Raw genomic sequence first — 27,229 nt, forward strand, 5'->3', positions numbered from 1 at the left:
CTAGGATCTCTTTCTCTAACACAGGGAAAAATTTTGCAGCACAGAGAAGTTCACTCAGGGGGAAGACAGAGGGAGGAAAAGCTGGAGAAAGTTAATGCAAGGAGGCTAAGGCATGGCCCAGCCCACCCCATCAGCCAGAAACCCACCTAGCCAGGGGGGTAATCCAGAGCAATGCTGCCAGACATCATTACTGAAAATACTTTATTTGACATCAATAGTAAAGCAGGAACATTGGATTACACAGCCCTTGATACATAAAATGATAAAAATACAAAAGCAAAACATGTACAGGAAACCCATAATCAGTCCAGTACACAGCAACATCCTGGGGAAAGCTGCGTATCAGGACCCTACCTCACACTAAAAAGCAGACAGTCATCCCAAAGAAACCAAGCATTAGGATTTCCTTTGCAGCTATTTTTTCTGGGTTTCAACCCTTAGTTACACTCAGTATCACTTTGAGTGGTTTTACCAGTACACGGGAGAGGAAAAAAAACACCACCCATCACAGGACATGGCCAGAACTGACTCCTGTGCAGCCTGAAGGTTCGTAGACAAGGCCCCAGAAAATCCCAGGGAGAGAAATTTCATGGCCAGGTAGAGACAAGAGCACTTAATGAGTTTGACTGATACAGTTTACACAGAGACAATGAGATCTGGAAATCACAGTCAGCACAGAAGGGCAAAATAAGCAACAGAAGTGGCTTTGGTTCTTACATGGCTTGTGGCTTAAGTAGAAGAGAAACTATGCAGCAGCCTCTTGCACTGCTAGTATCTCTCTGCTGAGAATGCCTTTCAGGTTTCCTGATTTTCCAGTTTCCATTTCTATCCTCTTTCAAGGCACATGCTGTAGAAACCTTAGATCCCAACAGCCAGAAACGGGTGCTCGGACCACCTCCTGATATTGAATGATTTCAGCACACAGCCAAATAACGAGTTGTTACACCAACTTTTTCTAATCTTCAAAGAATCCCACTGCACGGAGCGCCCCCAGGGCCTCGCCCACCCACCTCACGCCAAAACCAACCACTCAATTACAACAGGTATCCCCTTTGCAGAGGCTGGTACGAGACAGACACCACTACAGCTGAAGGTCCCAGCTCTGCAAGTGACAAAAGGCTCAGCACAAAATGGCAGTGCTCTCTGCAAAGGCCTGCCGTTTTCAAGTGGAGTCTTGATGAGTTTTGGTGCTGATGTGCTTCCTGTGGGAGTGGGTCCCTGCTTCTAAGGCACCTTTGAAAAAACAAAAACAGTCCTCTCCTGAGTCTCATTACTGGTGTAGACCACACTGTTTTATGGGTAGACATTTGACCTGACTTCTCTGAAACACATTTTCTTGTACTCCCTTGTATCTGCAAGAGCTGGAGCTTAAACTGCCAAAAAGGAGTATTTTATTTTATTCATTTTTATTTTTTTTTAATGCAATGATAAGCACAACAGAGAAGCTCTTAACCACAAGCCTCCTTCCTTGCACTTTGCTCCTGCTCCGTGTAAGCCCATCTTCGCTCACCTCCCAGCATGACTGGAGCAGCAAGTCTAGCCAGAAAGAGCTTTGAAGCAAAGGGAGTGAAGACTTTTTCAAGGTGAGACTGAAAAGGCAGTCAGTAATTAAAGTTTCTATGCATCCTTTGAGCCACTGCTGGCCTAAAAATAAATGCACTGTCCCCCGGCCCCTGCAGGATCCCACCCCTGCAGTGCAAGGGTTCAGCAAAACCTTCAGGTCTCAAAAAAAAACCAAAACCAAATCAAAACAAAACAAAACAAAGCAAAAACCCCAAACAAAACAACAAAAAAAATAAACAAAAAAAAAAAAACCGCCAAAAAACTAAAGGCAGTGCTGAAGATGATCCCCAATACAACAAGTGTCCCTGATTGTAACAGCCTTCAGCACAGGCCAAGGAAGTGCAAATTGCTGTGGTCAGAGCTGGTGGCAAAGCACTCACCAGAAGGAATTCAGTTCTCGGTTATGGCTAAGAGCTTTAAATCATTTAAACGAGCTCCACGGGTGTCAGCACTTCAGGCTTTCATATGGTCATGGGAAGGAGAGGCAGGGTCTGTACAGGGGGTGCCCTGGTGCACTGACAGAAAACAGTACTGCAGAATGTGCATGGCCCTCAAAGCCTGAGACCATCAGAAAGGAGGTTCCAGATGGAGTACACGCACTGCAAACAGGCTTTAGGTGAAGGAAAATCATTTGGATGTCAGCCCTGCTGTGAGTATCTCAGCACCGCAGGAGATTTCACGGACAAATATGCAGAGCAAATATGATACGTGGCTTATATAGAATGACGCACACAAAAAGCCTACTAGTCTAAAGATAGAGGAGGCCTTGAATCATATCCTATTATATGCTGCACCCTACTTTAATCTGGTATTAAATATACTGCTTATGATACACAAATTACTTTTAAAAGTTATTAAAATGTTACGACAACGACAAAGGTAATAAGAGATTTCAAGTTTTATGCACAATCTTGCAAGAGAGAATTTTGGTTTTATGAAGCTTCAGACAATGTTTAAATGGCGTGGTAACTTCCTACCACTGTTAACAAGCGTCGGCAAATTCTAAGGCCATAATTTAATCACGCAATTAAATTAATCTTTATTTCGGGGGAAAAAACCCAACACTACAAATCCACCCCTCTCAACACCCCCGAAAACCCCCGAGTGTTGTTGTGCGGAAGCAAATAGGCTCTATCATACCCAGAAGTAACATTATCTGAAGCCAGCAGTTTTTGCAGATGCTGCCTGTGTAGCTCCCAACCTATGCAGAGAGCTCACTGACAAATTCCGGCAAACTCTGTCTCGACTCACTCAAAGCCTCCTTTGAGACGAAGAGAAATAATAACATTCATTGAATCCAGAACTGATTGTTCAACACCTGCTCTGCACACAGAGAAGATGTTTGTTTTGGTCACTATGAGAAAAAAAAATGTGTGATGTTGTCTCCTTTAAACAAAAAAAATTAAAATCTAATGCAAAGCGTAAACTTGTACAATTTTAGCAGCATTTTACAGTCCTTCATAAAGTAAAACCAGGAATGATTTAAAAAGAATGTCTGCACGCACCTCATGTAAAATACCAAATCTCATGGGCAGTAATTGTTGATACATCAGTCATAATCAGTAAAATTTGGGTCCAGAAATTTACTCAACCCATGGGGAGTACTGCAGCAAATAGATCAGATTCAACATTTTCTGGTAAATATTTACAACTCCTATATACAACTTCTGGACTTACAAAACAATGGAGAGCTAGAAAGTTGTGTAAAGTCAAGTTTAGAATTTAAAAACATTTAAAAAAAAAAAAAAAGCACTTGTCCAACCAATTTGGAGACACTTTGGCATGCCAAAAGAGGCCTTTTTTTGGTTCACTGCAGTTGTTATAAAATCAGCAGATATAATGCATCAGTGAGGCCAGATGTCCTGGGCAATACAGGCAAGTCTCTGTTGTATCTCAGATGTTAGCTATTTGGCGAGCCAATATCCACTGTGATCTTTGTATACAGAGGGTACTTGTCAGTTCTTAACACCTTGTAGGATAGTGTATTTAAGCCGTCAGAGTTCATTGTCTCCCTCGTGTGAGCAATTCGGTCAAACCTGCAGGAGGGGGAGGGCGGAAACAACAAAGAAAGAAAGGAAAAAATGTTTAAACAATATGAATTTTGCACACCCCTCAGGCAGCATCTCCGGTGTTTCAAGAACAACCTGAGTATCAGTCCCATAAACTCCCAGATTTGGCCAGACTGAGCAATGGGCCAAGGCATCTCTATGGGGTCAAATTTTAGATAGGAAAAAGCAGCTAAGCTTATAAATCACCCAAATCCTTTTCCAGCTTTGCACTGGAGCACAGGTTTATATCCCAAAGACATGCTGGAAACAACTGCTGGGAGCTTAATTTGCTGTGTTTAAGAAATAAAAAAAGGGGGAGAGACCTTCGTGTCATAGTGCAATGTTGGGGAATAGCTCTGCAATCAGGTAATAACCTGGTAAGGAGAAGGGGGCAGCTTGGAGCACAGGGAGCTCAGTCGGGGAGGAGGAGATGGCTGCAGCCTTTCTGCAGTTGAGCTTTTTGCACGGCAAAGGCAAAGGGAAAGCCGAGCAGTCGGAGCAGCAAGGGCAGGAGGCACCCCTCAAACCTGCTGTGGGATAGGGTGAGACACACCTCTCAGGGTTGGGTTCATTCTTCCTGTCCCGGGTATGCCGAATCATTCTGCACTTCCCAATGACGGCGTCTGGACGGGATATCCCCATGCCTTTAAACACCAGCCTGTAAAAGAAGCAAGAACATTAAACACTCAAACGGATGTGGGATGCTCTGCCACACCTTCCACAAATGACCATTGGTTTTGCCTACTTTTTTTTTTTTTTTTTTAGGGCGTTGCTAGTGCATTTCCAGGCTTGCCAACACTGAAAGGGGGGGGAAAGCCAGTCCTTTTCCATACAAGCATATTAGTGTGGGGAGAAGAGACGTCCCCCTGTCAACACCAACCTAAATTCACTGCACCTTCACCTCCATCTCCTGCAACCAACACCCACATTAACCTTGCTCCAGGCTGTAGACTCCACTTTGAATGGGAGGCATCTAGTTTTTTAACCCTTCTGGGTAGGATGTGAAAGCTGCAGGGCTGGGAGAACCTGAAGTGAATAGTGGTGAAGCAGCATAAAGGACTCGCATGGTGAGAGTCAGAGTAGTCTCAGCTGGATCCCACCGAGTGAGGGGCAGCCCCCCTTTGTTTGCATGTTCTCTGCAAGGCACCTGCAGTTATTTCACGGATACTGATGCTGGAGAAGTACTTGATTTTCTCTTCTTTGCCTCTCCCTTTTCACTTCTATGTAGCATCTTCTGCTCCTCAAAACCTGAGTGCCCTAAAAAGAGAGGACTACTACCTTGCTCTGAATGTTCTGGAAGGCTCTCCCTCTCTTGGTTTCTTAAACCATTTTTAGGAAGACCCTTCCTGAAGCCCAGAAGAGCTCAAAAAGCCCAGAGAAATGACCATGCAGAGTGGTTTTGTCACTGAGAAACAGGGCTTTCAAATTCAAGGTCCCAGGGATGATTTCTCTCAGTGACTGGCCTGGGGATGTGAAGCTGTAAGGTAGCACAACCCCAAGTCCACCCTTTGCCCTGGTCTTCAGGCAGGGATGGTCCCAGCCCGCCCTGTGCAAACACCTTCCTCCTCTCCTGCGGTTCTAAGCCTTGCTCAGCGTCCTTCCAGGCAAGAACCAGTGGCTCACAGCATTATTTAGAGCTGCTTACAGCCTGACGAATGAACCCCTCCTGGGAACCACAGGATCTGCTACAAGGCTGCAGACCCAGGCAAGTACTGAGCTGCATTGGGCAAGGTGGATAAATGCCTCATCCACCCTCCTGCTGCATGTCCTGAATCTCCGTCCTTCAGCCAGTGCTGGGAGACTCAGAAGCACAGTGCTCCAACCCATGCACTTGTGAGGCCACACAGCGAATGAGCAGTGAGGGAGGAGGAGACACGAGTATGATTTTTCAAACCAGACCCACTCCCCACCACACCTTGGAAGCTGTGAAATGGGGTGCCAGCACTCAGCAGGAACACGTTTTTGCTGAGCCAGCAGGTTGCCCACACACCACCTTTATCTCCTGCCTGGAGACACCCTATGCCCCCATACCTGAGTGAGAGCAGCAGGTCTGTGCTCATCCCCACCCTGGATGCACCCCAGGGTGCCAAGGAGGAAAATTTATTTACCTGTTATAAATGTCATCATCTTCGCCACCCCAGCCCCAGTAATTGTTTGGGAACCCATTGATCTTTGTGAACTGCTCTTTGCTCAAGGCAGACACACCTCCAAAATACTGATTGTAAGGCAACCTGGAAGCAAGAGAGAAGAGAACATTAGAGGAGGAGAGGTGCTATTCAAGGGGCAGCCTGCCTGCCTGCCTGAATAGGGTTTGCTGCTGCCCTTTAACCCAGCCCACACAGAGCCAGCACCCACTGCAAGGCACCTTCCTGCAACAGGAAACAGCATGTGTGGACTTGGCTGGTGTAGAGGGAACTGGTGGGCTCAAATACATTGGGGAGGTATTTTACAACTGGCAGTGGATGCATCCTTTCACTAAGCAGTACAGTGTCCTCAAGTGACAGGCTGGTGAGATGCACATCACATCACCAAAGGTGACATGCATGCCGCAGGAGCGGCAAGAGCTCAGACAGACACTGGGTCTCTTCCTGCAGCTCTACCACTCGCCTCCACACTCCTCAGTGTCATAAAAGGAGGCCTGCAGCACAAAACTGAGCTGGCAGTGTGACCTTACATACACAAAGCCAACCAGCTCCTGCTCAAAAGAGAGGACAATTCACCAGGGGTTTGGGGACAGATGAATTTCAGACCCACAGCACAAGGAGCGGGTCCACACAGGACCTAGCGCAGACTCTGCTTCAACAAGCAGAAGAATACCCTGGGGCATGCATTTCTTCTTTAAACTTCACCTAGCTGCAAGATAAACCTGTAGCTGTTGTGGTGCCAGTGGCAGTCCTGCTCTGAGCAGTGGTTGGGTCTGGAGTGGAGACGTGCAGGGAGCCTCCTACACCACCACTGCTATAGCTTTAGCACTACCAGCCACCAATTTTCACTTTACAGATTCACTATATAGGTGAGCTTTTAAACTCCCCCTTGGGGATTTGGGACAGGAAAAAAGAAGCCAGAAAGGAAAAGCAAGACACATTTCTGTTCACAACACCTTGCTGAACACAAACATATGTTGAAGGAAATTTCATTTTGTGCTGCTCTCAGATACCAGGGCAGGTCTCTCAGTGGTACAAAACTGAACAGCCAAAAAAATTTCATTTTGGTCTTAAAATAATGCCTGATGTAGTATTTTTAAAGCTGCACATAATTCTCACTATGTGAGAGTGTCTCACTTTTCAGACTGAGTGGAAACAGTATCTGTCTTCCAGCTTCCAGCCTGAAACACAAGAAGGGATATGTGGGCATCTGTGAAACGAAGGACGCTTGGTTTTTCCTCGCCCTACATTTCACTTTCCAGAAGCTGTGAATTTTAATAAACTGCTTGGCTGCATTTCTCCGCCCTCCTCCCCTCCAGCCATCCCACTCCCTGCAGGCACACGCATGCCCAGACAGGCTTCTGTGAGAGGCGTTTTCCCATGCTTCCACTGCTAGGTGGGGATGGGTAACACCGTGCCTGGCCTGCTAGACGAACGGTGGTATTAGGAAAAAGATGCCCCTCCAAAAGGTGTCTCACCGAAATCCAAATTTATCCATGGATACAGAGAGGTGCCGCGGCTGGCTGTAACATTTGTAGGTGTTCCTGTCATCCATTGGGATGAGGTCTACGTCACTAAACACAAAGCAATCATAGTCATACTCTTTCAAAGCCTCTGCGAATCCTATATTCAGCAGTTTAGCACGGTTAAATTCTTCCTCTCCATCCTAATTTAAAAACAAAGAAAAACAGTTAAGTGCCTTAAATTTGACAGTTGACATCAGCAGTTTCTTACCTGTTCCGAGATGCCCGTGTTGCCGCACTGGGTTGGCACACCTGTGATGGACTGAGCTTGAGCCCGAGCACTACCCTTGCAGCACCCATGGGATGTTTGCAGCAAGACCTCCCACCCACCGAGGATGCTGCCTGTGGGGTGGTGACATCTGGGGCAGCTGCAAACCATGGGGGCAGACAAAATGGCTGAGGAAAAGCTGGACCTGGCTCAGTGCCCAACTCTTGGTGGGAGCTTCCAAGAGGGCAGGTTTGATACCGAGCGGTCTCCACGTCCCCCTCCACACATAGGCATTTTGGGATCGAATTCTGTGGTAAAGGGGAAGCAGCTGGGGGCTTTCTGGAGCAGCACAGGAAAGCAAAGAGAGATGAGCTCCTCTAGAATGAGGGTCTCTTGCCACAGAGAGAAACCTTGGTGGTGCTTTGGCTTACAGCCAGAACAAAGGACCATGGACCAAAACTTTCTGTGGCCAGGATTTGAGCACCTTCTTCCTACGCTCTGCCACAACACAGCTGTGGGACTGTGGCATGGCCTCTGCTGAGCAACATGTGTGAGCACAAGCCAGACCTGATTTGCAAAGCACAAGACGGCACCAGGAGTTAAGGTCTGCTTCTCTGCTGCTCACTCCTGATCCTTTGCCAAGCCCTGGGCAGATATGCACACATAGGAGCAGAATGCTCCCTGGTAACCTCAGAAGCTGGTTCAGCACATGGCTGTGGCACAGCCTCAGTTACTGGGTGACAGGTCAGTGTGAGCTGCTTCCTGGAAGGGCTATGGCTCATGTGCTGGATGATGCCACTGCTGCAGTGGCACATCCCCTTCTTTGGTGCTCCTCTGCCACCATCCATCTGTTTTGGGGGCCCTGATGAGAAAACAAAATCAGGAAGGCTGTCATCATGATGGGAAGTACCTGAAAAGAACTGACACTGCAGCAGGGCACATTTATCCCAGGGTAGTCACAGCGAAAGAAGGGACCTGCAGAGAACAGGGCAGGAGAGTCTCCACTTTCCTCCCTAAGCAACTGAGGAGAACCTGTTTGGCCTTTTTCAGGCAGAAACATTTAAAAACGTGGCTTTGAGCACAAGTATAGGCTTGCAAATTGCTTGAGTACTTTTGAAATACTACAAGATCACACGCACAAACAGAAGAATACTGGTTTGAGAGTAAGGATTTTCAGTCCAAGACCCCACTTTGCAACAGCAGCTTCAAACCCAAACCCTGTGCAGGGGAACAGAGCAGGTGGAAGGAAACTCACAGGCCATCCCTGAAGGAGGATGAAGTTTTTTGCCAGCCTGGAAACCAAGACTGCCAAATCCTTTCTACCTTTGCTCCTCCACACTCTCTGGGCAGTGTTCAGCCAAAGGACTCCCCGACTGTGCAAGCTGCCCCTCCACCCTGCACTACCTGTGCCCGACAGGGGATGAAAATCAAGGATGGATTGTGCCCAAGGAGCAGCAGCTTAAAACATCACACCTCCTGAACAGCTTTCCCTGGTTAATAAACAGCAAGTTTGGGAACTGTTTAATCCAGACTGGTTAATGGATCTGCTGCTGGAGAGCCAATGCAAGCTCTTGAAACAGCCCCAAGTACCTTTCAAATGAAAGTTTTAACATGCAAGTGTCAAACCACAGTTTTCAAAAGCATTCATCACCTGCCTTGGGCATAAATGACTTCACGGGGAGGAGTGAGCTTTCATGGAGGAGGATCTGAGCAAATTCTCAGCATCCTTACCAGAAACAAAAGGGTTCACACCGTAAATAAGGTGGTGGGAGGATGATTACCATTGTGCATAAAGTAAGAGCAGTGAAAACTCGACTACAGAAAATGAAGGCAAGTGGAACAAAGAGCCAGGGGAGAGGAGCAGCTAAGGCTGTGAGATCAGAGGGTTTTCTTCACCTAGCAAAAGGGCTGCCCAGCCCCAGCTCCTCAGTGCTCCTCAGGTTCCACAGCACCAAACCCAAACCTGGCTCTATAGTCCCAAGGGGGACTCTTCCTGGTGCTGGTGCAAAGTGCAGTGTTCTTATACCTCAAAGCAGCTGCTGAGTCCAGTCTAGGAGAGTGTCCTCATTTCACACCCTTTGGCTGCTCTTTTTCTAATGAAATTCAAGGCAAAGGGCACTTCACACCAATTTTGTTACCAGCAGAGGCTCAGCTGTAATGAACTCATACCTTCAAGTAGCCTCTAACTCTTCTGGGTGACATATGGGGATTAACATGCTACAAGGAGCTGCGTTTCTAAACTTCTCCCTGAAAAGCCTCAAAGCACAGCGCAGTGACCACACCAAGAACATGTGGGACCCCTGCACATGGAGGGGACTAGACACAGGGCATTGCCACTCTCTTCCCAAATGGCCATACAGCTTCCTAATCCAGGATCCAAAGGGGCAAAGGAAAGACTTGGGGTAAGGGAATAAAAACCAATATAAGAAACCAAAAACCCTTCTCCATGCCATTTTTCTGTAACTTTACATCGAGCAGGTAGCTCATGTAGCAAACTTTACAAGACTGTTATCAAATGCAATTGCTTTAAATGCAGAAGGTTGGTTTTCTGTCCCATCAGGCACGTGGGGCTTTACAGAACCTATCAAGAGGTTTTGCTTTTTGCAGAAAGCTCTATTTCTTTACCTAAGGCAATGTGGAAGCACTGGCATGCTCGCAGTATCTGAGGTTCAAATCTCTCAAAACTCAGAAGCATGATGCAGACTTCCATCTTTGACTGATCCCCCACAGTTCGGGAAAAAAAGCCCAACAATCCAGAGCTGAGAAAACTTTGTGCCACTGTCCCTTCCAGGTCAGCACAGGGCACCCTCGAAAAAGCAGGTAAAGCAGAACTGAAGAAACCTCCAGCCCTCAGCTCTGTTTGGCAGCTCCTCATCCCATGGAAGCTGTTTTTTGACACAAAGAAATGGATTACTTTGGACTTGCTTTGACAGAGGAGCATTATCCTGAAGAGCAAGGCAGCACACAGGGGGCTGCTGCTTTGACAGTGCAGTCAAGCTCCACGCCTTCCTATGTTTTCAACCACTACAAATGTAGTCCCAGCACATTTTCGCTATTTTCTTTTTCCTGACAATTTTTTCCCAATATTCTCTTGTCCTGAAACTTAACCCATGTCTGAGTTTAGTGCTGGTGCCCAGCACCTGTTTCTGGCTCCTGAATTTACTCTCTATATCAATCCCACTACGCCCAAGTCCATCCCCATTCCCTGATCCATAAGAGACTGGTTGAAGGGAAACAAACTGCTGCCTCAGTCCTGCAAGGTCTGATGCCGATTCCTTCTTGCACCCGAAGATGAATGATCAGCCTGAGCAAAAGAACATCCAGGCACTTTTACTTCCCATCCCTTACATTTGCTGAAATCTTAGGCAGACCTACCAAATGATGGTACTAATTTTTTTGGGCCCAACAGAAAAAAATAATGTTTTTGGAGCCATTACTCAAGCTAAAGGGGTTGCAAACCAGCAAGAAGCCATCTGTCCTGACTTTATTCTACCTCTCACTTCCATGCAGGAAGCAGCTCTGTCCTGCAGACAGCACAGAGGATCTGTGGCTGCATCTCTCTCACTTGGATCTTAGGCTCATCAGGTCTCAAGGAGGTAATGGTGAGGATACATGTTCCTGGCCAGCTAGAAGAGTCATCACCTCCAATGAGAGCTTGCTAGCTAAGTCAGGGATACACTAAGACAACCCGAACCACACACACCATGTCCGTGTGAAAGTCCTCACTCCGGTGGCTTAAGCAGATAGAAACGGATTTCCAGGGTCATACAGGGCATCAGGAGAGATACTTTGGTGTTTCTCTGTCAAAGGGTGTTTTGATGCCTCAGCACAATTACACTGGGCAATGTGAGAGAGCAGCTACAGTGGAAACTTGCCTCCCTCACCACTGCAAGTGTAAACTGGAGCCAAGCACAATTCCCTCCTTTTCCCACATACCCAGGGGGTCCTGATACCCCCTGCAAAGTGACATGAATAAGAGTGATGCCCAACCACTCCACATTCACACACACACACCCCTCTCTCTGGAAACTGCTACCCAGACATTGCAGGTAGCACCAGGGGCCAGTGGAAAATGGTCGAGCAACTGCCTGGTTTTCAGGGAATTTGTCAAGTCTCCCCTTTCCCAAACTTCAGTCTGGCTCCCACAGACATTTGCGTGGGCTGAAGCGCAGTGAGAAAACTCATTTCTAGACCTGCATGCCCATGTGGCAAGAGCTGGAGGTGCCAGAGAGCACACTGGTAATGGCAGGACTGAGAGAGACACTGCAAATTCACCGCTGACTTCTCATTTGCTCACGTCAAGCTTGCACAGCATCAAATGGGCACTACACAAAGTGTGCCCAGCCATGTGCCCTCATCTCAGATTTATATGAAAAATCCTACAACTGCTACTCCATACCCTGGGTTTGGGTTTTTCTGGGGGTGGAGTGTGCAGGGTGAAACCTAACGTGTTTTTTCCACTGGCTCCTGTTACAAGGCAGACATTTTACAAGCATCATCCCCCTGACTTCAGCCGAGTCCTACCCTGAGGCATTCAGGCACGCAAGAACAGCAAGGTGGAGACACAATGGACTGTGACAGAAACACATTGCGCTGAAAGGAAGAAGTTTGACATTACCAGTGCAGCAGTAGCAGGGCTCAGCGCTCCTCTTTCTTTCTATGAGATGCGGAGCACAGAAGAGCATGTAGGCAGCGTGTAAGAACCAGATCACACAGTAATTCTCCTTGCTTCAGTGATTGCTTTGATATAGACAGGATTAACAAGTAAAGGTAATATTTCCCCACTAGAAGGAAAAATAAAATAAAAAAGAAAAAAAAAGGAGGGCAGATGCAAAGGGAAGGACAGACAAGAAAAAGAGAAAAGCAATTGTCAAGACAGCAGAGAAATAAGACTGTTTTCCTACTGTACTTCTGGCAGAATTAATACATTTTCTGCAACTCTCTCTATTCAGTGTTCCCACTCACCCTTGAGAGAGGCATCCGGTGGGTTTACTACCACTGACCACTCCACCTCTTCCAGACACAGCTTATTAGAGGTATGCAGAAGGAAGATGTTTATTTTACAAATCAAGTAGTCTTAGTTGCTAACCCTACATCTGCTGGATGTGTCCAGGGCATATATACCCTGTGTACCGCATTCCACTCCTGCTCAAACTGTGCACAAGGGATGCACCTGAAAAAAACATTTGCTTCAGAAACTTCTGTGACGGTTAACTTTAAAGCACACAGCTCCAGTGCTGGAGAACAGGACCAGAGAAGAGGAGTAGCCAGCAACACAGGGCAATGCAAGCCAGCATGCACCATCGCAGCAGCAGCAGGAACTCCAGCCGGGCTTCAGACACTGCCTGCCTTTACCCTTGAACACCACCGACAGCAGAATACCAGCCCCAGCTGCACTGCCGGCTCTTTGCAATGGAGACACTGGCTTTTCCACAAGTGATGCCCCAGGCCATGGGTGGGCAGCTCTCCCCGGTCCTCCGCAGAGTTGGTGGGCAAGCTGGGAAGGCAGCAGACCCCACTGCAGGACCACTGCCGGATGCCACACCGCACCCTCCCTTCCAAGCCACGCTCAGGAAAGCGAGGCATGCCGCCCTGCTACCCTCACCCACCTACACCCCAGGGACCAGCAGGGTCCATGGCTCAAGCAGCCTTGTGGCACCAGTGACTTGCACAGGCAAATGCTGCGTGTGCAAGGAAATGCAGCCTGAAGGATGAAGGGCTGGGGCTGGCCCTGCACTGCTGGACCGCAGCAGCACCAGCTGCTCTTTGCATTACAGAGGAAGGGTCTCCCTACAGGGCTTAATTTTAGGGCACTGTGTGCCAGTCCACATGCTGCAGAAATGCCTTGTGTCCTCAGTAATGTGGCTGCCAGGCCACAAGCACAGCCAGACGCAGACACCAGAGCATCTTGGCTGCTATGCTTGGGAACAACTGCTAATTCCTCACAAATCACCTCTGTCAGATCTCTGGCACCCTGAAAATGAGCAAAGCAAAGTAGTAATGGACTATTGGTTTTCTCTCTAGGAATAGTTCTCCCCTTACTTTCAATTCTGTGAGGAAATTCATCGCTTGGGCGACCGCTTTAAATATTCACGGTGTTTGATATGCCCAAACACATCAGCTGATCCAAGCACGAGTTTAAGAAGTTAGCATGCTATATCATCTCGGTTTTTACTGAGACGAGAAAGCAGGATATGAATAAACATCCAAGAGAGAAACTGCACTGTGGGATTGCCCAGCCAGTGGTCTCTGCTGGGGCTCTCACAACTGCACCTGCCCTTTCACACTGCAGCCCATACAAATGTCTGCACACTTTAAAACTTTCGGAGTGCAAACACTACCCAATTATTCAAACACCATTATGGTATAAATTAAGACAGCTTGTCTTGAGTGAAATGTGCCTTTTTATGCCTTTTTTTTTTTTTAAAGAGAGATCTAAGGCCACCAGATATCAAGAAAAAACAAACAAACGAAAAAACCCAACAACCTTCCAATGATTGCTTGTTTCTTTTCTGTTCTATTCACCTGAAGACAGTCACTTACCTGCTCCACTGCTTTCTCCATCCTGACACTCTGTGCACTAACATTAACAGAAGATGCTCAAGAAAGTAAGTGAAATCCTACAACTTCACGGCACATCAAATACCAGAATAGGTTTTAATAATACTGTGTCACCTTAAAGATCTCTGCATGCAATTCCTGCAGCAGCTGGGAAAAAGGAACATTTGCAAAGAGGTATTAAATTGGATTGTGCTATTAGGAATTTTTTTCCTACTCACAAGTGGTTTCTTTAAGCAGAAGCTCTCTAGAGTGAATTGTGCCTGAGCAGAAGAGGGTATCTCAGCTTTTCCATCAAAATTGTTGAAGCAAAATTTTTCATTTTTAATTTCTTTTTTTTTTTTTTTAAGCAACCTTATCCCTGCCTGCCAGCCTACTGCTGCTCAAAGTAAAGCAACCGTTCCTCTGTTTGAAGGGGCACAGGCAGTGTTATGACAGCTGTATAAGGGCTTGTCTCTTTAGCATCTTTCTTACCTGGTTGATAACGTATACTCCGTAATCGAGTTGCTGCCTTTGGAGAATTGGGTGCAAGTAATAGAGCCAGTACTTCAGGTGCTCCTCTCGGTTCCTGAACGGGATGATTATTGCTACTTTCTGAAGTGCTATACAGTCCTTCGGAGCAAAACGACCTCCTGCTTTGATCTCTGGATTTATTCTTGCCACTTCTTCCAGGTTTACAGGCTGGGAAAACTCCACACGCAGCGCACCAACTGGAAGAAAGGCATAGCACAAAGCAAGTTAACACACACAATCTATTCCTCTGAGCATGTATCCTTTACACACATTTGGTTTTTGGTTTGGTCTTGTTTTTAAGAAACAGACGTTTTGATCCCGATTCAATCCCAGCAGTGCACAGAGATGTTGAAGCTTGGACCATCCTTACCCAAAGCAACCTCACACCATCATTCAGAGCAAACACTGTGGCCTCCTGGTATCAGAACCCAACCAAGTCGATGACGTTAAACTGAGTCTTGAAAATCCTACAGTCTGTGTGGCAAACCAACAGCTGTGCTCCCACTGGCACATGCACCATAAAACCAGCCTGAAGCAGTACCCTCTGCACTCTCACCCATCTCATGCAGCCCAAGAACTTCAAAAATAGTCCTGCTTTCCTACTGAAATAATCACTTATGGCTAGCCACATGCAAAGTGAATGAAATCCCCTTTTCTTGTTGTTTTTTTTTTTTCTTAGAGGTATTTTCAGTGTTCTGTAGACATGCCCCGTATTTCTTAGGAATGCTAAAAAAAGCCTCTTCCAGATTTGCATGCAGGTTGGCAATTCCTGCAGATGGCTTCAACAGTGGCCAGTTTTGAAACTGCCAAAACAATCTGTGCCAAAACCAGTGGGTAAAACTGAGAAGCCCCTGTGGCACCACAGAGAGAACTCAGAGAGATGCCCTCTCTGAACATCAAGGACAGTCCTTCTGCAATATTTGCTTCCAGCTGCTCCAGCCCTGATGGAGCAAAAGCCTAACAAGTGTGGCAGCTCCTGCAGAAGGAAGGGCCTCTCTTGCTGCCACGTCCTGCTCCCAGGAACAGCCAGCTAATACAGCGGGCTCTGCACACACACTCATCTACTGCTAAAACCTCTGCAGCAGGTGGGGATGCTGAGGCCCCTGTGGACAAGGTAGAAAGTCTCCACCATAAATACCAGGCTGGGGATCACTCCTTAAAGGTTTAGCTGCTGTGCCCTCCCCCTTTCCTCCATTTTGGTGTGCACAGACGCACAGGCACATGTGCCCTGGAGCTACTGCCTCCTGCTTGCATTTGCTACAGAGACCCCCAAAAGGCAGGCAATGTGTGCACACACCAGTGGGGGCTACAGAGCACTTGAGGAGCCCCTCAGGAAGGGGCACAAGTGATTTTTAGAGCTCAGAAAGGCCAGGGTTGTCACAATCAACCTTGTGCATCCCGTAACACGTGACTACTAAAAAAAGCAGAAATAAGGCTACAGACTCGTGGCTCATTCCCTGGTTATTTAGAAAAAGCTACTTTAGTTCAGTTGTGCTGCTCCACAAACCTGCGCTTGTTGAGGCTGGAGAAGGCAAGGAGTAGACCAGCCAAGCAGGCAGAGGTACCCAGTGTACCCCCGGAGGCAGCAGGGAAGCTTTGCTGCCTGATTCACTGCCTGCACAGCAGCAGGAAGCAGCATCATGGACAGGATGCAAAAGGATCTCCTGACCTCTGCATTTTGCACTGGTTAAATGGGCATGTTTCCCTTTCTCAGAGGAGGAGAAGGAAGCAATTTCTCAGACTCCAGGCACTGGGATCAGTCTGCCCATGCTCTCAGCACTCTGGCGGTTCCCAGCTGCACCCCCAACATGCCTGCCCGGTTCTGCACCCTCTCTGCCCCACAGCACAAGATGGATGCTGTGGATTCCTGCCCTGCGGCTGCAGGGCCAGGTCTGAAGACTCTCTGGTCTAAATGTGGCTTGCAGGGGAGCTCAGAGGGCGCTCTGCAGCGGCGGAAGAGGCAAGAATTGGAGGAACTGAGGCAGGAAGGAACATGCAGTTGTGTGACCTGGACCGGGGCTCAGTGATGACAGGATCAGGGGCCAGGCACAGCCATCCTTCTGCCTGTGGGACGGCTGGGGCAGACACCATATCAACGAGGTCAGTGGGGGCGGGAGGGGAAGATAGTGCATCATTTCCTCTGAATTTGGGTACTGCTTCCGCACAATGGTGGCGAGCACTTTCCCAGAACAACCTCTGGCCTCAATCCACTGTCATGCCTGCTTCCCCCACCCATCCCTCTGCCCATCAGCATTACCTCCATTAGGAGACTGGCACTCAGACTTAGGATGACGCTACACTTCTATGCACTTAAACAGCAACTGAATTCAAGGGCATTGAACTGGGCATGGTTCACCTAACCGGTCATGGCCAGCAAATGGGATTACTCTGGGCATTTGTGCCCAGGGTGTTATTGTCCTGCCTCACTCACATCTGGCTGCCAGCAGCAGGACCAATCTGGTGGGATGCTGCAGGAAGCAGCTGGGCAGAAGTGACAGGACCCCTCGTGGGGCCCTGCCAGCCTGGCCCACTCCCGGGCGCTGGGTGGCTGCCGTCCCACCAAGCAGCCCCTTCCTGCCAGGACAGGCTGCGCTCTCTGCTCCCAGTTACCACGCTCTGCTCCTAGTTGCTGCTCCTGAGAAACAACTGCAAGCCCCATCAGCCCGGAGGATGGGGTTTAATGAACAAAGGTTTAATGAACAAAGGTTCTTTTAATGTCTCGCACTCACTCATTTTAAGGTGGAGGGAAATGAAAGTTTGCCATTTAGGTGAATTTACTCCTGCTGGTGACTTGTAAGCTCCAACTGGGCAAGGACAGCCACAAGCACTTGGACACAGCAAACAGGGCATTTTGCAGATCAGCATCCAGCAACCCCCCAAGGCCAAATGTGGACCATTCATCCTGCCAGCACTTGCTCTTGTTTGCCTTCAGGAGACTGGAGCATTGGCAAGGAAGAGATGGGAGAAGAAAACATAGTCATAGTAAAAAAAAGCTGCAGAAGACAGATTTAACAGTTTCATAGTCTTGAAGGGCACTGGTGAGAAATTATCTGTCCTGCTCCAACCTCCTGCTTAATAAATCAGTTTTAAAGGCAGCACAGCTTCTTGCAAATACTGTCCTGAGGGATGCAGCCAACATGCAGGCCAGTGAGAAGTTCCCAGGCACCGGTGCCATCCATGTGCAGCAAGGCAGCTGCTTCTGGGGCAGGCTGGACACAAATCACTCCGTTAATACATTCACTGAATACAAAAACAGAAAAAAGCTGAACAGGCTGTTTTGAAACACAGAATGACTAAAACAAACAAGACTTCCTAAGCCATGTGGCTGACACAAAGCAGCAGCAACATACCACCCCCACTGCAAATCAACACTTTCAGCTCACTTCCCAAGCAGGACAAAGCTAAAGCCAAATCCACAAGCACAGGCTTTCCAACTGTGAACAGTGTCATGGTTCCAGTTGCTAATTTTAAATCCTTTTCACTGAAATTTGACTACCTGGATAGCAAGCAGCTGTAGGGCTGTTGTCTCCCAGGGATGCTGACTCAGGACATGATCTGTGATGCTAAGAAAGCGTGCAAAGTCTGCTGCAAGTGCTGTCCCATCAGTCAAAACTGTATCTCTGTCTATGTTTACTACGTAAACTTTCCAGCCCGATTCACACCATCGGAATCTTTTCTGCTTTTTTTCCAAGCTAACTGCCTGACATACAAGTCACTGTATATTGAGCTCCTCCTAAAAACAGACAGGCACAACAGAGCTGTGTGGACTTGCAGCTCTGGTCACCCATACACCCTGGCACCTGTAGGCAGATGCCTTTAGTGTTCCGCATCACAAAGCTCCAACAGAGCAGCTTCATGAGCTGCCAGTGTGTATTTTCAGCAACAGAAAACCTTGAAAACATAAATTAAGCAACTGCCGGAAGCTTGCAAAAGACACAAAAGCACAGCATCACATCCAAACATTTCAGAGATTGTAAAAGAGGCTTTAGCTGGCAGTGGCAGGGTAAGACAGACACACATACCGAAAAAGAGCCAGCCCACTCCTGCCCTTGCCTCTGACACTCAGAAGAGTTTCTGCTCACAGGGAAGGTGCACAGGAAAAGCGCTGCACAGGCACAGATGCCAGGGGCCATCATGCTGCTCACAAACAGGAAGCAGCTTCTCACACAAAGCAAAAGTGAGGCTTGCAAAAAGCCAGAGGCAGCACAGCACTCGAGCCTCAGAAGCCTGGCCCACAGCCCCAGTGATTTGCTTGTCCCCACTTCCCAACAGCCATGCCTGGCCACAACACCCAAACCTCTTGCCATCTGAGGCTGCCAGCACACGTCCTCCCCTAGTGCTCATCCTGATGACTCAAATGGGAGGACCCCCCCAAAAAAAAGCCCAGGATCTGCTCAGCTTGATGCTATAGTAGATCTAGAGAAGGCTCCAGCCTCCCCAGACCACAGGAAGGGGTCTAGGGGGATTATAGGGAGTATTTTCTCAGTACTAGAAGCGTTGGGAAAACTCAGGCAGCGATGCTGTGCAGGGCCAGAATTGTACTCTTGCCTCCCTATGGGGGCTGCAAACGACATGGTACCACACTCCATCCAAGGTGATACAACAGGGGGCTGCTGCCACAAAGTGCAGCCTCAGGGGGTCTCGGGTAGGACAGAACTGGGGAAACCTCTTCTTCAAGAAGGCAGTGGGGCTGCAGCAGAAGGACATACAAGGGAGGGAAGCTGGGCTAATGGACAGGCTTGGAGAGGTGATCCAGCAGTCTGAATCATCCTCCTGAGCACTTCAGTGGGAAAACCAGGAAAATTCACCTTCATGCTTTAAGCCAGGTGTCAATCTCATATACTTAATTTAGTGACAATGAAAGCAAAAATCATGTAGCATCAGTTGGAAAAAGTCTCTCCCCAAACAGAGCAGAAAAGAACGTTTCCATCGCCCTGGCTGAGAGCTGGGCACTGCTCTTCATCCACTGAGCCACGTGCACGCCCACACTGCCACGCTTAGACAATCCTCATAAGAAAGGAAAGCTGGAAAAGAGAAGCGGAACTCACAACAGGGGGGAAAAAACCAAACAACCCTCTCTTTGCAGGGGCCCAACAGAAAAGGGAAGGAAAGGCCCATCGGCTGCACCAAGCCAGCCCTGGCTGGGAAAAAAACAGCATCAGCTCCACCCCAGAAAACTGGGGGCAAGTTCCCCCACTCCAGGCTGTGAGGCAGGGCTGGAGAAACCTCCAGCCCCCGACCCACGTGGCAGCTCCAGGGCAGGCAGCTGCATCCCACAGCTCGGCAAAGCATTAATTTCTTCTAGAAATCATCAAAATAATTTCCCATCAGCTAAACTTCAGAGCTGTATCAGCACCTACTGAGGTGTACCTATAGGTACACCTAGACAGAGGTGCATCAGCTCCTGTTCAGATGGCACCAGCCAGGCCTGAATTACAGGTCAGCCCCGTGGTGGGTGGGATGAGTGGAAGGGACAGCCCGCATGTCCTTTGCCCATCTGAGTCTCACGAGCAGCCCCCTGTCCTGGCATGGAAATGGACATGAGGACATTGGACACTGGCCAGTGGGTTGCAAACTGGCTGGCAGCTGCTGCCCCTTGCTGCCTGCAGCTCGTGCCCACCTATGAGCATTTAAAGAAAAAAACTCCTTGGGTCTTTCTCGAAATACCCCAGTGAGGAAAGCAATGCCCTCCCAAAGACTGACATACATTTTATTTGGCTGATCTACACTTGTAAAGTGAAGTTGCATCCTGCTACAGATGTCAGATATGCCAATGCAAGGCTTCAACCTGCTACACAGGCATATGTCCAGGCAGGCTTACACAGCCTCTGGCATCAGCAACTCTGGAACCAAAGGGAAACAGGCTGAAAAAAATGAGGATGCATCACATGCACTGGCAACATTGGGTCCGCATGAGAGCAGGTCTGTGTGATTAACTCAGCGACTACAGCCAGAGAAAAATGATTTCTTAATCCAGTCCCCAACACTGCCTATTCTAACAGTGTCTCACACCGGCACATGGTGTCTTTAAAATAAAATAAAAAGGATTGTTGATGAAAGATACTTCTGTGAGAGAAGCAAAGTCCTCCTCAGCGGCTCAAACCCAGTGCACGCTCAGTGAGGCGGCTTTGAACTGTCTCCCTTTGAGCCGGGCAATCTGCATGCCATTAGCCCTTCCCGCTGCCGCCGCAGAATTAAATTCCAGGCTCTCAAACAGCAAACTACAAACAAACAGAGAGGCAAGGATCAGAGAACTGAGCTGCCACCCGCCAGAAACCCCCCACCGTGCTGCGGGACGGGATGTGTGGACGGGAGCTCTCCCGGGCTCAGCGGCATCCCAGGTACAGGGCTTTGCCAGGGGCAGCCCCAAATCAAAAAGCAGACGCCTCAACCCTCCTCCCCTGCCCCATCCCATCCTGCCGGTGGCATTTGCACCTGGATTCCCCGGGGGCCGGGGCTCCCCAGGTGGTGTAGGGGAGCACCGGGCGCCAGGCGGGGCAGAGGTGTGTTTGTCTGGCCGAAACTCTGCCACGCCCTGCGAACCCCAAAAGCACGGGGTGCCGCCAGCATTGGGGAGCACAGGAGGTGAGGAGAGGAGCAGGGCATTACATGCCTGGGGAAATGGCTGGTGCCCCATGCGCTGCCCTAGAGCGCAGAGGTTTGTGGAAACCCATCCCGTAAAGCCTTTACAGGGCTCCTTCCCGATTCAGCAAGACAGTTCTGCAGGTGAGTGCCCTCAAAGCAAGTCCAGTTGACACCCCAGCCTGAGGAGGTGACAACAGCAGGCCACTTTCAGACAAAACATCTGCAGAGGCTTGGTGGGGACTGCCCCGAGCTCCTGCAGCTCGCAGCGGGGAGGCAGCTGGAAAGGCAGCTGGAAAGGCTGTTTGCTCTGCCCCAGTGGGCGGCCACGGCCACTGCTCAGTGGATTAGCACCTGCAGTGAGAATCCACACCTGGCTCACCAAGCACCTCTCCTGGCTGGCAGGGGCTCTGGGCACTGGTTAGCACAAAAGAAAGCACTACCCAAGTGGGGGCAGGCCAAGCAGCAAGACCTTCTCCAGCCCAGAGAAACAGGGGAGAGCTGGACACTGACACTGCTCCATCCATGTCCCAGAAAACCCCAGATCTTTGGCCCCACCACTGCAGCACTGCTGTGGACTGGCTTGCTTTGTCCCCAAAACCTCTGCAACCAAACCCCCTTCTGGACTGCACAGGAGAGTGTGCAAAAGTGAGGGGAGCGGTGTCTGGCTGGGGAGTAGGGTCCACTGCTGAGGAAAGGTGGTGAGCGGTGGAGTCCAGCAGCCCAGCACCTCTGGCTTGTTTGGGAGGCCACCAGACCTAGAGCACCACCCTGCTGAGGACTTGCACCCCAGCCCCCCACCCTTTGGGGTCAGGATGGCCCTCAAGACAGCAACAAGTCTCCTTTCTGCTGAGTGAAGTCAGACTAAGGAGCTCCACACCAGCAGAGGAAAGTTGAGAGCTTAACTGAATTCTGCATCAAACTGCAGTTTTGGAAGCTTGCAAGTATCTGTCTTTTTCCAAACACAAACTTGGCCCAATTTCCAAAGAAACTTCTTCAGATCAACGCTGGCAGGGAAACAAGCATGTTATAAAACACTAGATGCACGAGACAGAAAACTTTCCTTTTCTCTGTGTGTTGTGCCGTGTGCCTGAAACCACTGCTCTCCAGCATGGCAAGGTACCTTTCCAAATTACTTTGCAAGCCGAATTAACAGTCCTCGACCTCCACCACTTTGACCAGGTGGGGATGCTAGGGATGTTCTCACCACAGGCTCCCTGCCCACCAGGAAAGCCTGTGCTTCAGAGGTACGATGTGCTCCCAACCACACAGCTACGGAGCCGTCGGTGGTGTTGCCAGGATTGCGCATCTGCTCCCTGCCAAACATCTTAAACATATTCTCTGGAGAAGTTTAACACAGTTTCTCAACTCCTCTTTTGAAGCCAAAGAAGCCTAACTTTGAGCTTGTTAGCTCCCCCTCCCCCAGCCCTCTCCATGCTCTCCTCTGAGTTTCTGTTTTACATTTTCAAATAAAGGCAGAGAAGGGACACAGCACAACCCCAGCTTGCAGCCATGAGTGAAGTAATGCCTGTAGCACTGGGGTTTGGGGGCAGGCAGGAAGGAGCAGAGAGACTGGCTGTATTGAAAAGGTTCAAAAAAAAAAAAAGAGCAAAGTAAATAATAGCAAGTTCAAACTAGAGATGAGGGAGATGCTGAATGTAAAGCAAATGCTTTCTCCACAGTGTGATATTGCAAGTGACCCCACAGGTTTAGAGGCCCCCAGTTTCTGGGGTAGAAACACCCCACAGGGAGACAAGAGCCCAGGACTGCAGGTGGGAAATGTGACAGGATGACCAGACCCCAAGAGTGCCAAACCTACCAAATCCCTCCAGCGCTGTCACCATCAGAAGTCCTCTTAAAAAATCACGGGTTTAGCATCTCTTAGGTTTGCACCCTCTTGTCCAAATTTTGCCCTGCTAGGATTCTGCCAGTGCTAAAATGCCCTCTATCTCTGCCCACACGATGTCCATATATACAAGGGCCTCGAACTAGATTATTTGTGAATTCACTGACTTCTCAGGCAGCACATAACCTCTAAAAACTTCTGTAATACGGAAAACAAGCATCACCACTGATTTGACAAGCTATCTACATCTCCTCAGAACAAACCTCAAAACATCAGAAGATCCTCATCACTTATCTTCAGCACCTACAGTTTAGAACGACTGCTTGTACTGACAACACAACTGACAACGCAGACATCAAAAGCACTGCATGAAAGAAAAAGCCCGTGCCATGGGTCCTCCCCTCCAGAACTGACTGATGGCTGCTCACTCATAAGCTGGTCAAAGGAGCTTTTTTCTCTAGATTCTTGGTTTTTTAAACATGCCTTGCAACAGTGGGAAGCATGAGTTTCTATCCAGAGCTCTGGCATCGCAAAGAAACCGCTGTTTTTCTTGCATGCCCAAGATCCCTGAGCAAAAGGACTTGAAGGTGCTGTTTGACCAGAAGCTGGACATGAGCTGGTAATGTGCACTCGGCTGCATCAAAAGCAGCGCGGCCAGCAGGGCAAGGGTGGTGACTCTGCCACTCTGCTCTGGTGAGACCCCCCCACAAAACACTGCATCCATCTCTGGAGTCCCCAACATACAAAGGACACAGGCCTGTTGAAGCAACTCCAGAGGAAGGCCACCAAGATGATCTGAGGGCTGGAGTACCTCTCCTGTGAGGGCAGGCTGAGAGTTGGGGCTCTTCAGCCTGGAGAGGAGAAGGCTCCAGGGACACTAGGAAGGACTTCCAGTAGCTGAAGGGGGCCTAAAGAAAGATGGAGATGGGACTTCTGACAAAGGCATGTAGTGATAGGACAAGGGGCAATGGCTTTAAAATGAAGGAGGGCAGGTTTAGATCAGATATTAGGAAAAAATCCTTTACTGTGAGGGTGGTGAGGCACGGGAACAGGCTGCTCTGAGAAGCTGTGGATGCCTCATCCCTGGCAGTGTTCAAGGCCAGCTTGAATGGGCTCTGAGCAACCTGGTCTAGTTGAAGGTGTGCCTGCCTAGGTCAGGGGGTTGGAACTAGCGATCTTTAAGGTTCCTTCCAACCCAATCCATTCTGTGTTTCCATGATGTCCCAGAAAACAGCCATTTTTAAACATCAGTGAAAACAAGTACATCTCTAGTGGTTTGTGCTTTGGACAATTCAGGGGTTCATACACTAACCTATATTTTTGTTTTGTCGATATCCTTTAATTGTTGGTGTTCAGGGTTATCAGTTTTCTGAGCTTAAATCTGGGGATGAAAAGCCATTAAGACAGACACTTGATTGCAGTGTTTAGCACACTTGGGTCACCTGTCCCATGAGGTGCTCATGGCAAAGAGGGCAAGAGCACACCTCTTAGGTTTGCCATCCCAGGCACACCTGGTATCTAAATGGGGGTCAAAAATGGCTAAGAAGACAGGTGTACTCTAAAATGACCTCCCCAAACATATGTGTTTAACTGGGCAGGACTGGCAAATGATGTCCTTGAAATACAAGTAAGCCTGTCCATGAAATTCTGCTTTGCTGACTTCTGGCTGCCTTGAGATGAGATCTTTTGGAAAGGGTTCTTACAACCAAAGAATCTGACCCCTTGTGCACCCCCTGCTTAAACCAGCAGGCACGCAACAACCCCATCACCAAAACACAAAACCTGCGTAGAAATGATAGAAGAAAAGCATTTGATTGTTTTGAAAGCACTTCATCCAACACACATACTAATTCTATAAAGCAACATTTTACTAAAAAAAAAAAAACAACAAAAAACCCCAAACCGACACCACAATACTGTTCCTAAAGAACGTAACAATTTGGGGAATGGAAAACCTGCAAGAAATAGCTGGATTTATTTGCTTTTGGGTTTCTCAGAGAAGCCAGAATTTCTTGGGCTCTGCTTCTTGATACCCCTTTTAAGATACTCCTTGGCATGCAGCTCTAAACTGGAGCATAAATCCAAAATGCTTATCTTACCTTGTATTAGAGAATTTCATAGCAGTTAAGGATTTTTAATTCAAAGTTGAATTGCAGTAATTACCCAGCCCCGATTTATTCTTTTAAATTATAAATAATGGCAAGTGAACCATAAAAGCACATTTTAAATTTGGCAGCTTCTTGTAAGAGATTAAACCTCATTCAGCTAATGCATTTGCTGCAGAGCCAGACAGCAGAGATTGTAAACTGCTCTGTCTAAAGACTACTAGGAAGAAAACTCTGGGCCTCTGAAACAAGTACCTGGCTATTTTACCACTCAAAAAGTCTGAGCAGCTCAGTCACACATATCCTGTGTGAGTCATCACATACTTCCCAACGACGAGGAGGGCGGAGGGGTGGGAAGGGGAGGGGCAGGCAGGAAATTAAAAAAAATAAGATGATGTACGATTCAACAAATTTAGGTTTATGCTGAGGAAGGGCAGTTGGAGCTACCTGTTCCCAACAGAGCACTTCTCCATCGCTTTGGGAAGGTAGGAATCACAGGAAGGTCCTTGCTGGTTCCTGTTTTTTATGTTCGTACTGATAAGGAGTTTTGTGCACAAAAAGAAGAGATCTTTTGAATTGTGGGTGGGTGAATTAAGTGCCAGAAATGCCCACAAAGTGTACACCTCTCTGTTCCTCACAGTGGCCTTAGAGATCCATAAGATGTTGATGGAGACTCAGCTCTGAACAACATGTGAGGCATGACAGGACTGTTTTACAAAGGCTTTTTGCTACCAAAACCTGAAAAGAGCAGGATGAAAAAGAACAGTTTCTCACCTACATGCTGGCTACAAATCTTGACACTGTGAGGGTGCCAGGCTGCATGTGACTGCACCATCCCACAAGCACTGAAGGTAACACAGCTAGTTTGCCTACTGCCTTGTAAAGAGCTACTTTCTGTATGGCCCTGTAGCTCTCTGACTATCTGTAACCACTTCCAGTTGCCTGTGGCCTTTGGCAGATCCCACAAGTTCCACTGAAGATGTCACAAAGACGATTTAAAATACTTTAATTGATCCTTCAGAGACTAACTCCAATAATGCTTTGAATCTTGAGGTCACTAAGAGCGTTTCTGCAAACCCCAGGCATTTCCAAAGCACATGACTCACTCCTGACAGGATCAGAGTAAGTGGAGACCATTTAAAGGAAAGCCATATTCATAAAGGGTTTCCACATCCACTCTGTGAGGACAGGCTTGCATAGCCACTTTCAACCTAAAGTGATCTTGGGGGAAAAAAGTGAAAGATATTAATCGAAAACAACGATAAAAAAACACAGCACAGTTTCTGTTAGTGACCTCAAAACCGCCCTCCTAAAATACCAAGTCATTTGTAATTCAGATGCATTGATCCATAAACAGGTGACCAGCAAGCACCTAGAGAAACGATGAATTCTGTGTGAGTTTCGTAAACTGAAAACCACAGGAAGTTTCTCAGAAGTCCTCCCCATCCTGATCTCCAGTAATAAAGGTGCCTATGCTAACATGGCACACTTGATGGATAAGAGAGATGATCCCCAGGCTCCAGGGCCCAAACAGGTTGTGGCCAGGTCACCGTCAACTGGAATGCCAGCAGGTCATGGTAACAAAACTCCATCTTACACCACAGGAACGTCTGTTCAAGGAGGAACAGTTACAAGCAGCAAAGTTGGGTGAAAGAACCTTATAAAGGAACGCAAAAATCTGAAATTCATCTCGCCCCCACCTCTACCTTGTCACAAAGCTAGCGTATCAAAACAGCTCCAGGTCATCACGTAGTAAAAGTGAGACCACCAGCAGGCTGCAAACCCATCAACATCCTGCCAGCATGCCAGCACCTAAGCGGTCCCGAGAAAGGCCTGTGGGAAGCACAGCCCCAGTGCAGATAAAACACACGCCAGGCTGCCACGTATCAGGATACTGCATCACAGGACCAAATACACGGGAAGCGCCACTGGGATGCGTAACAACTGTATTCATGACCCTGCCTCAGAGCCCATTTTAAACCCGTGCCGCTCATCCAACAGGTCCGCGCGCACAAAAGGCTAAAAAAGCCCGCACAGCGCAAAGAGACCCTCTGAACCTTCCTGTGGGATTGCGCAAGGGCAGGGTAGAGTTCCCAGAGGACATTACCCAACCCTGCGGACAACGAAAAAGAAACCTCG

At 48.4% G+C, this 27,229-nt stretch overlaps 1 protein-coding gene across 1 annotated transcript; it reads right to left on the reverse strand.

Moving 5' to 3' along the window:
• Positions 1-1,803: 1,803 nt before the first annotated feature.
• B4GALT1 (beta-1,4-galactosyltransferase 1) lies at positions 1,804-18,690 on the reverse strand. The gene is made up of 7 exons (XM_018085864.2): positions 18,580-18,690; positions 18,054-18,120; positions 14,519-14,754; positions 7,234-7,421; positions 5,720-5,842; positions 4,165-4,269; positions 1,804-3,599 (listed from the first exon to the last, which is right to left on the reverse strand). The coding sequence occupies exons 1-7, from the start codon at positions 18,688-18,690 to the stop codon at positions 3,464-3,466; spliced, it is 966 nt and encodes a 321-aa protein (XP_017941353.2). The 3' UTR covers positions 1,804-3,463.
• Between the last annotated feature and the right edge of the window lie 8,539 nt (positions 18,691-27,229).

This window comes from Manacus vitellinus, unplaced genomic scaffold (genome assembly GCF_001715985.3).
Source record: "Manacus vitellinus isolate BGI_N305 unplaced genomic scaffold, ASM171598v3 scaffold_9_pilon, whole genome shotgun sequence".
Taxonomy (NCBI): domain Eukaryota; kingdom Metazoa; phylum Chordata; class Aves; order Passeriformes; family Pipridae; genus Manacus; species Manacus vitellinus.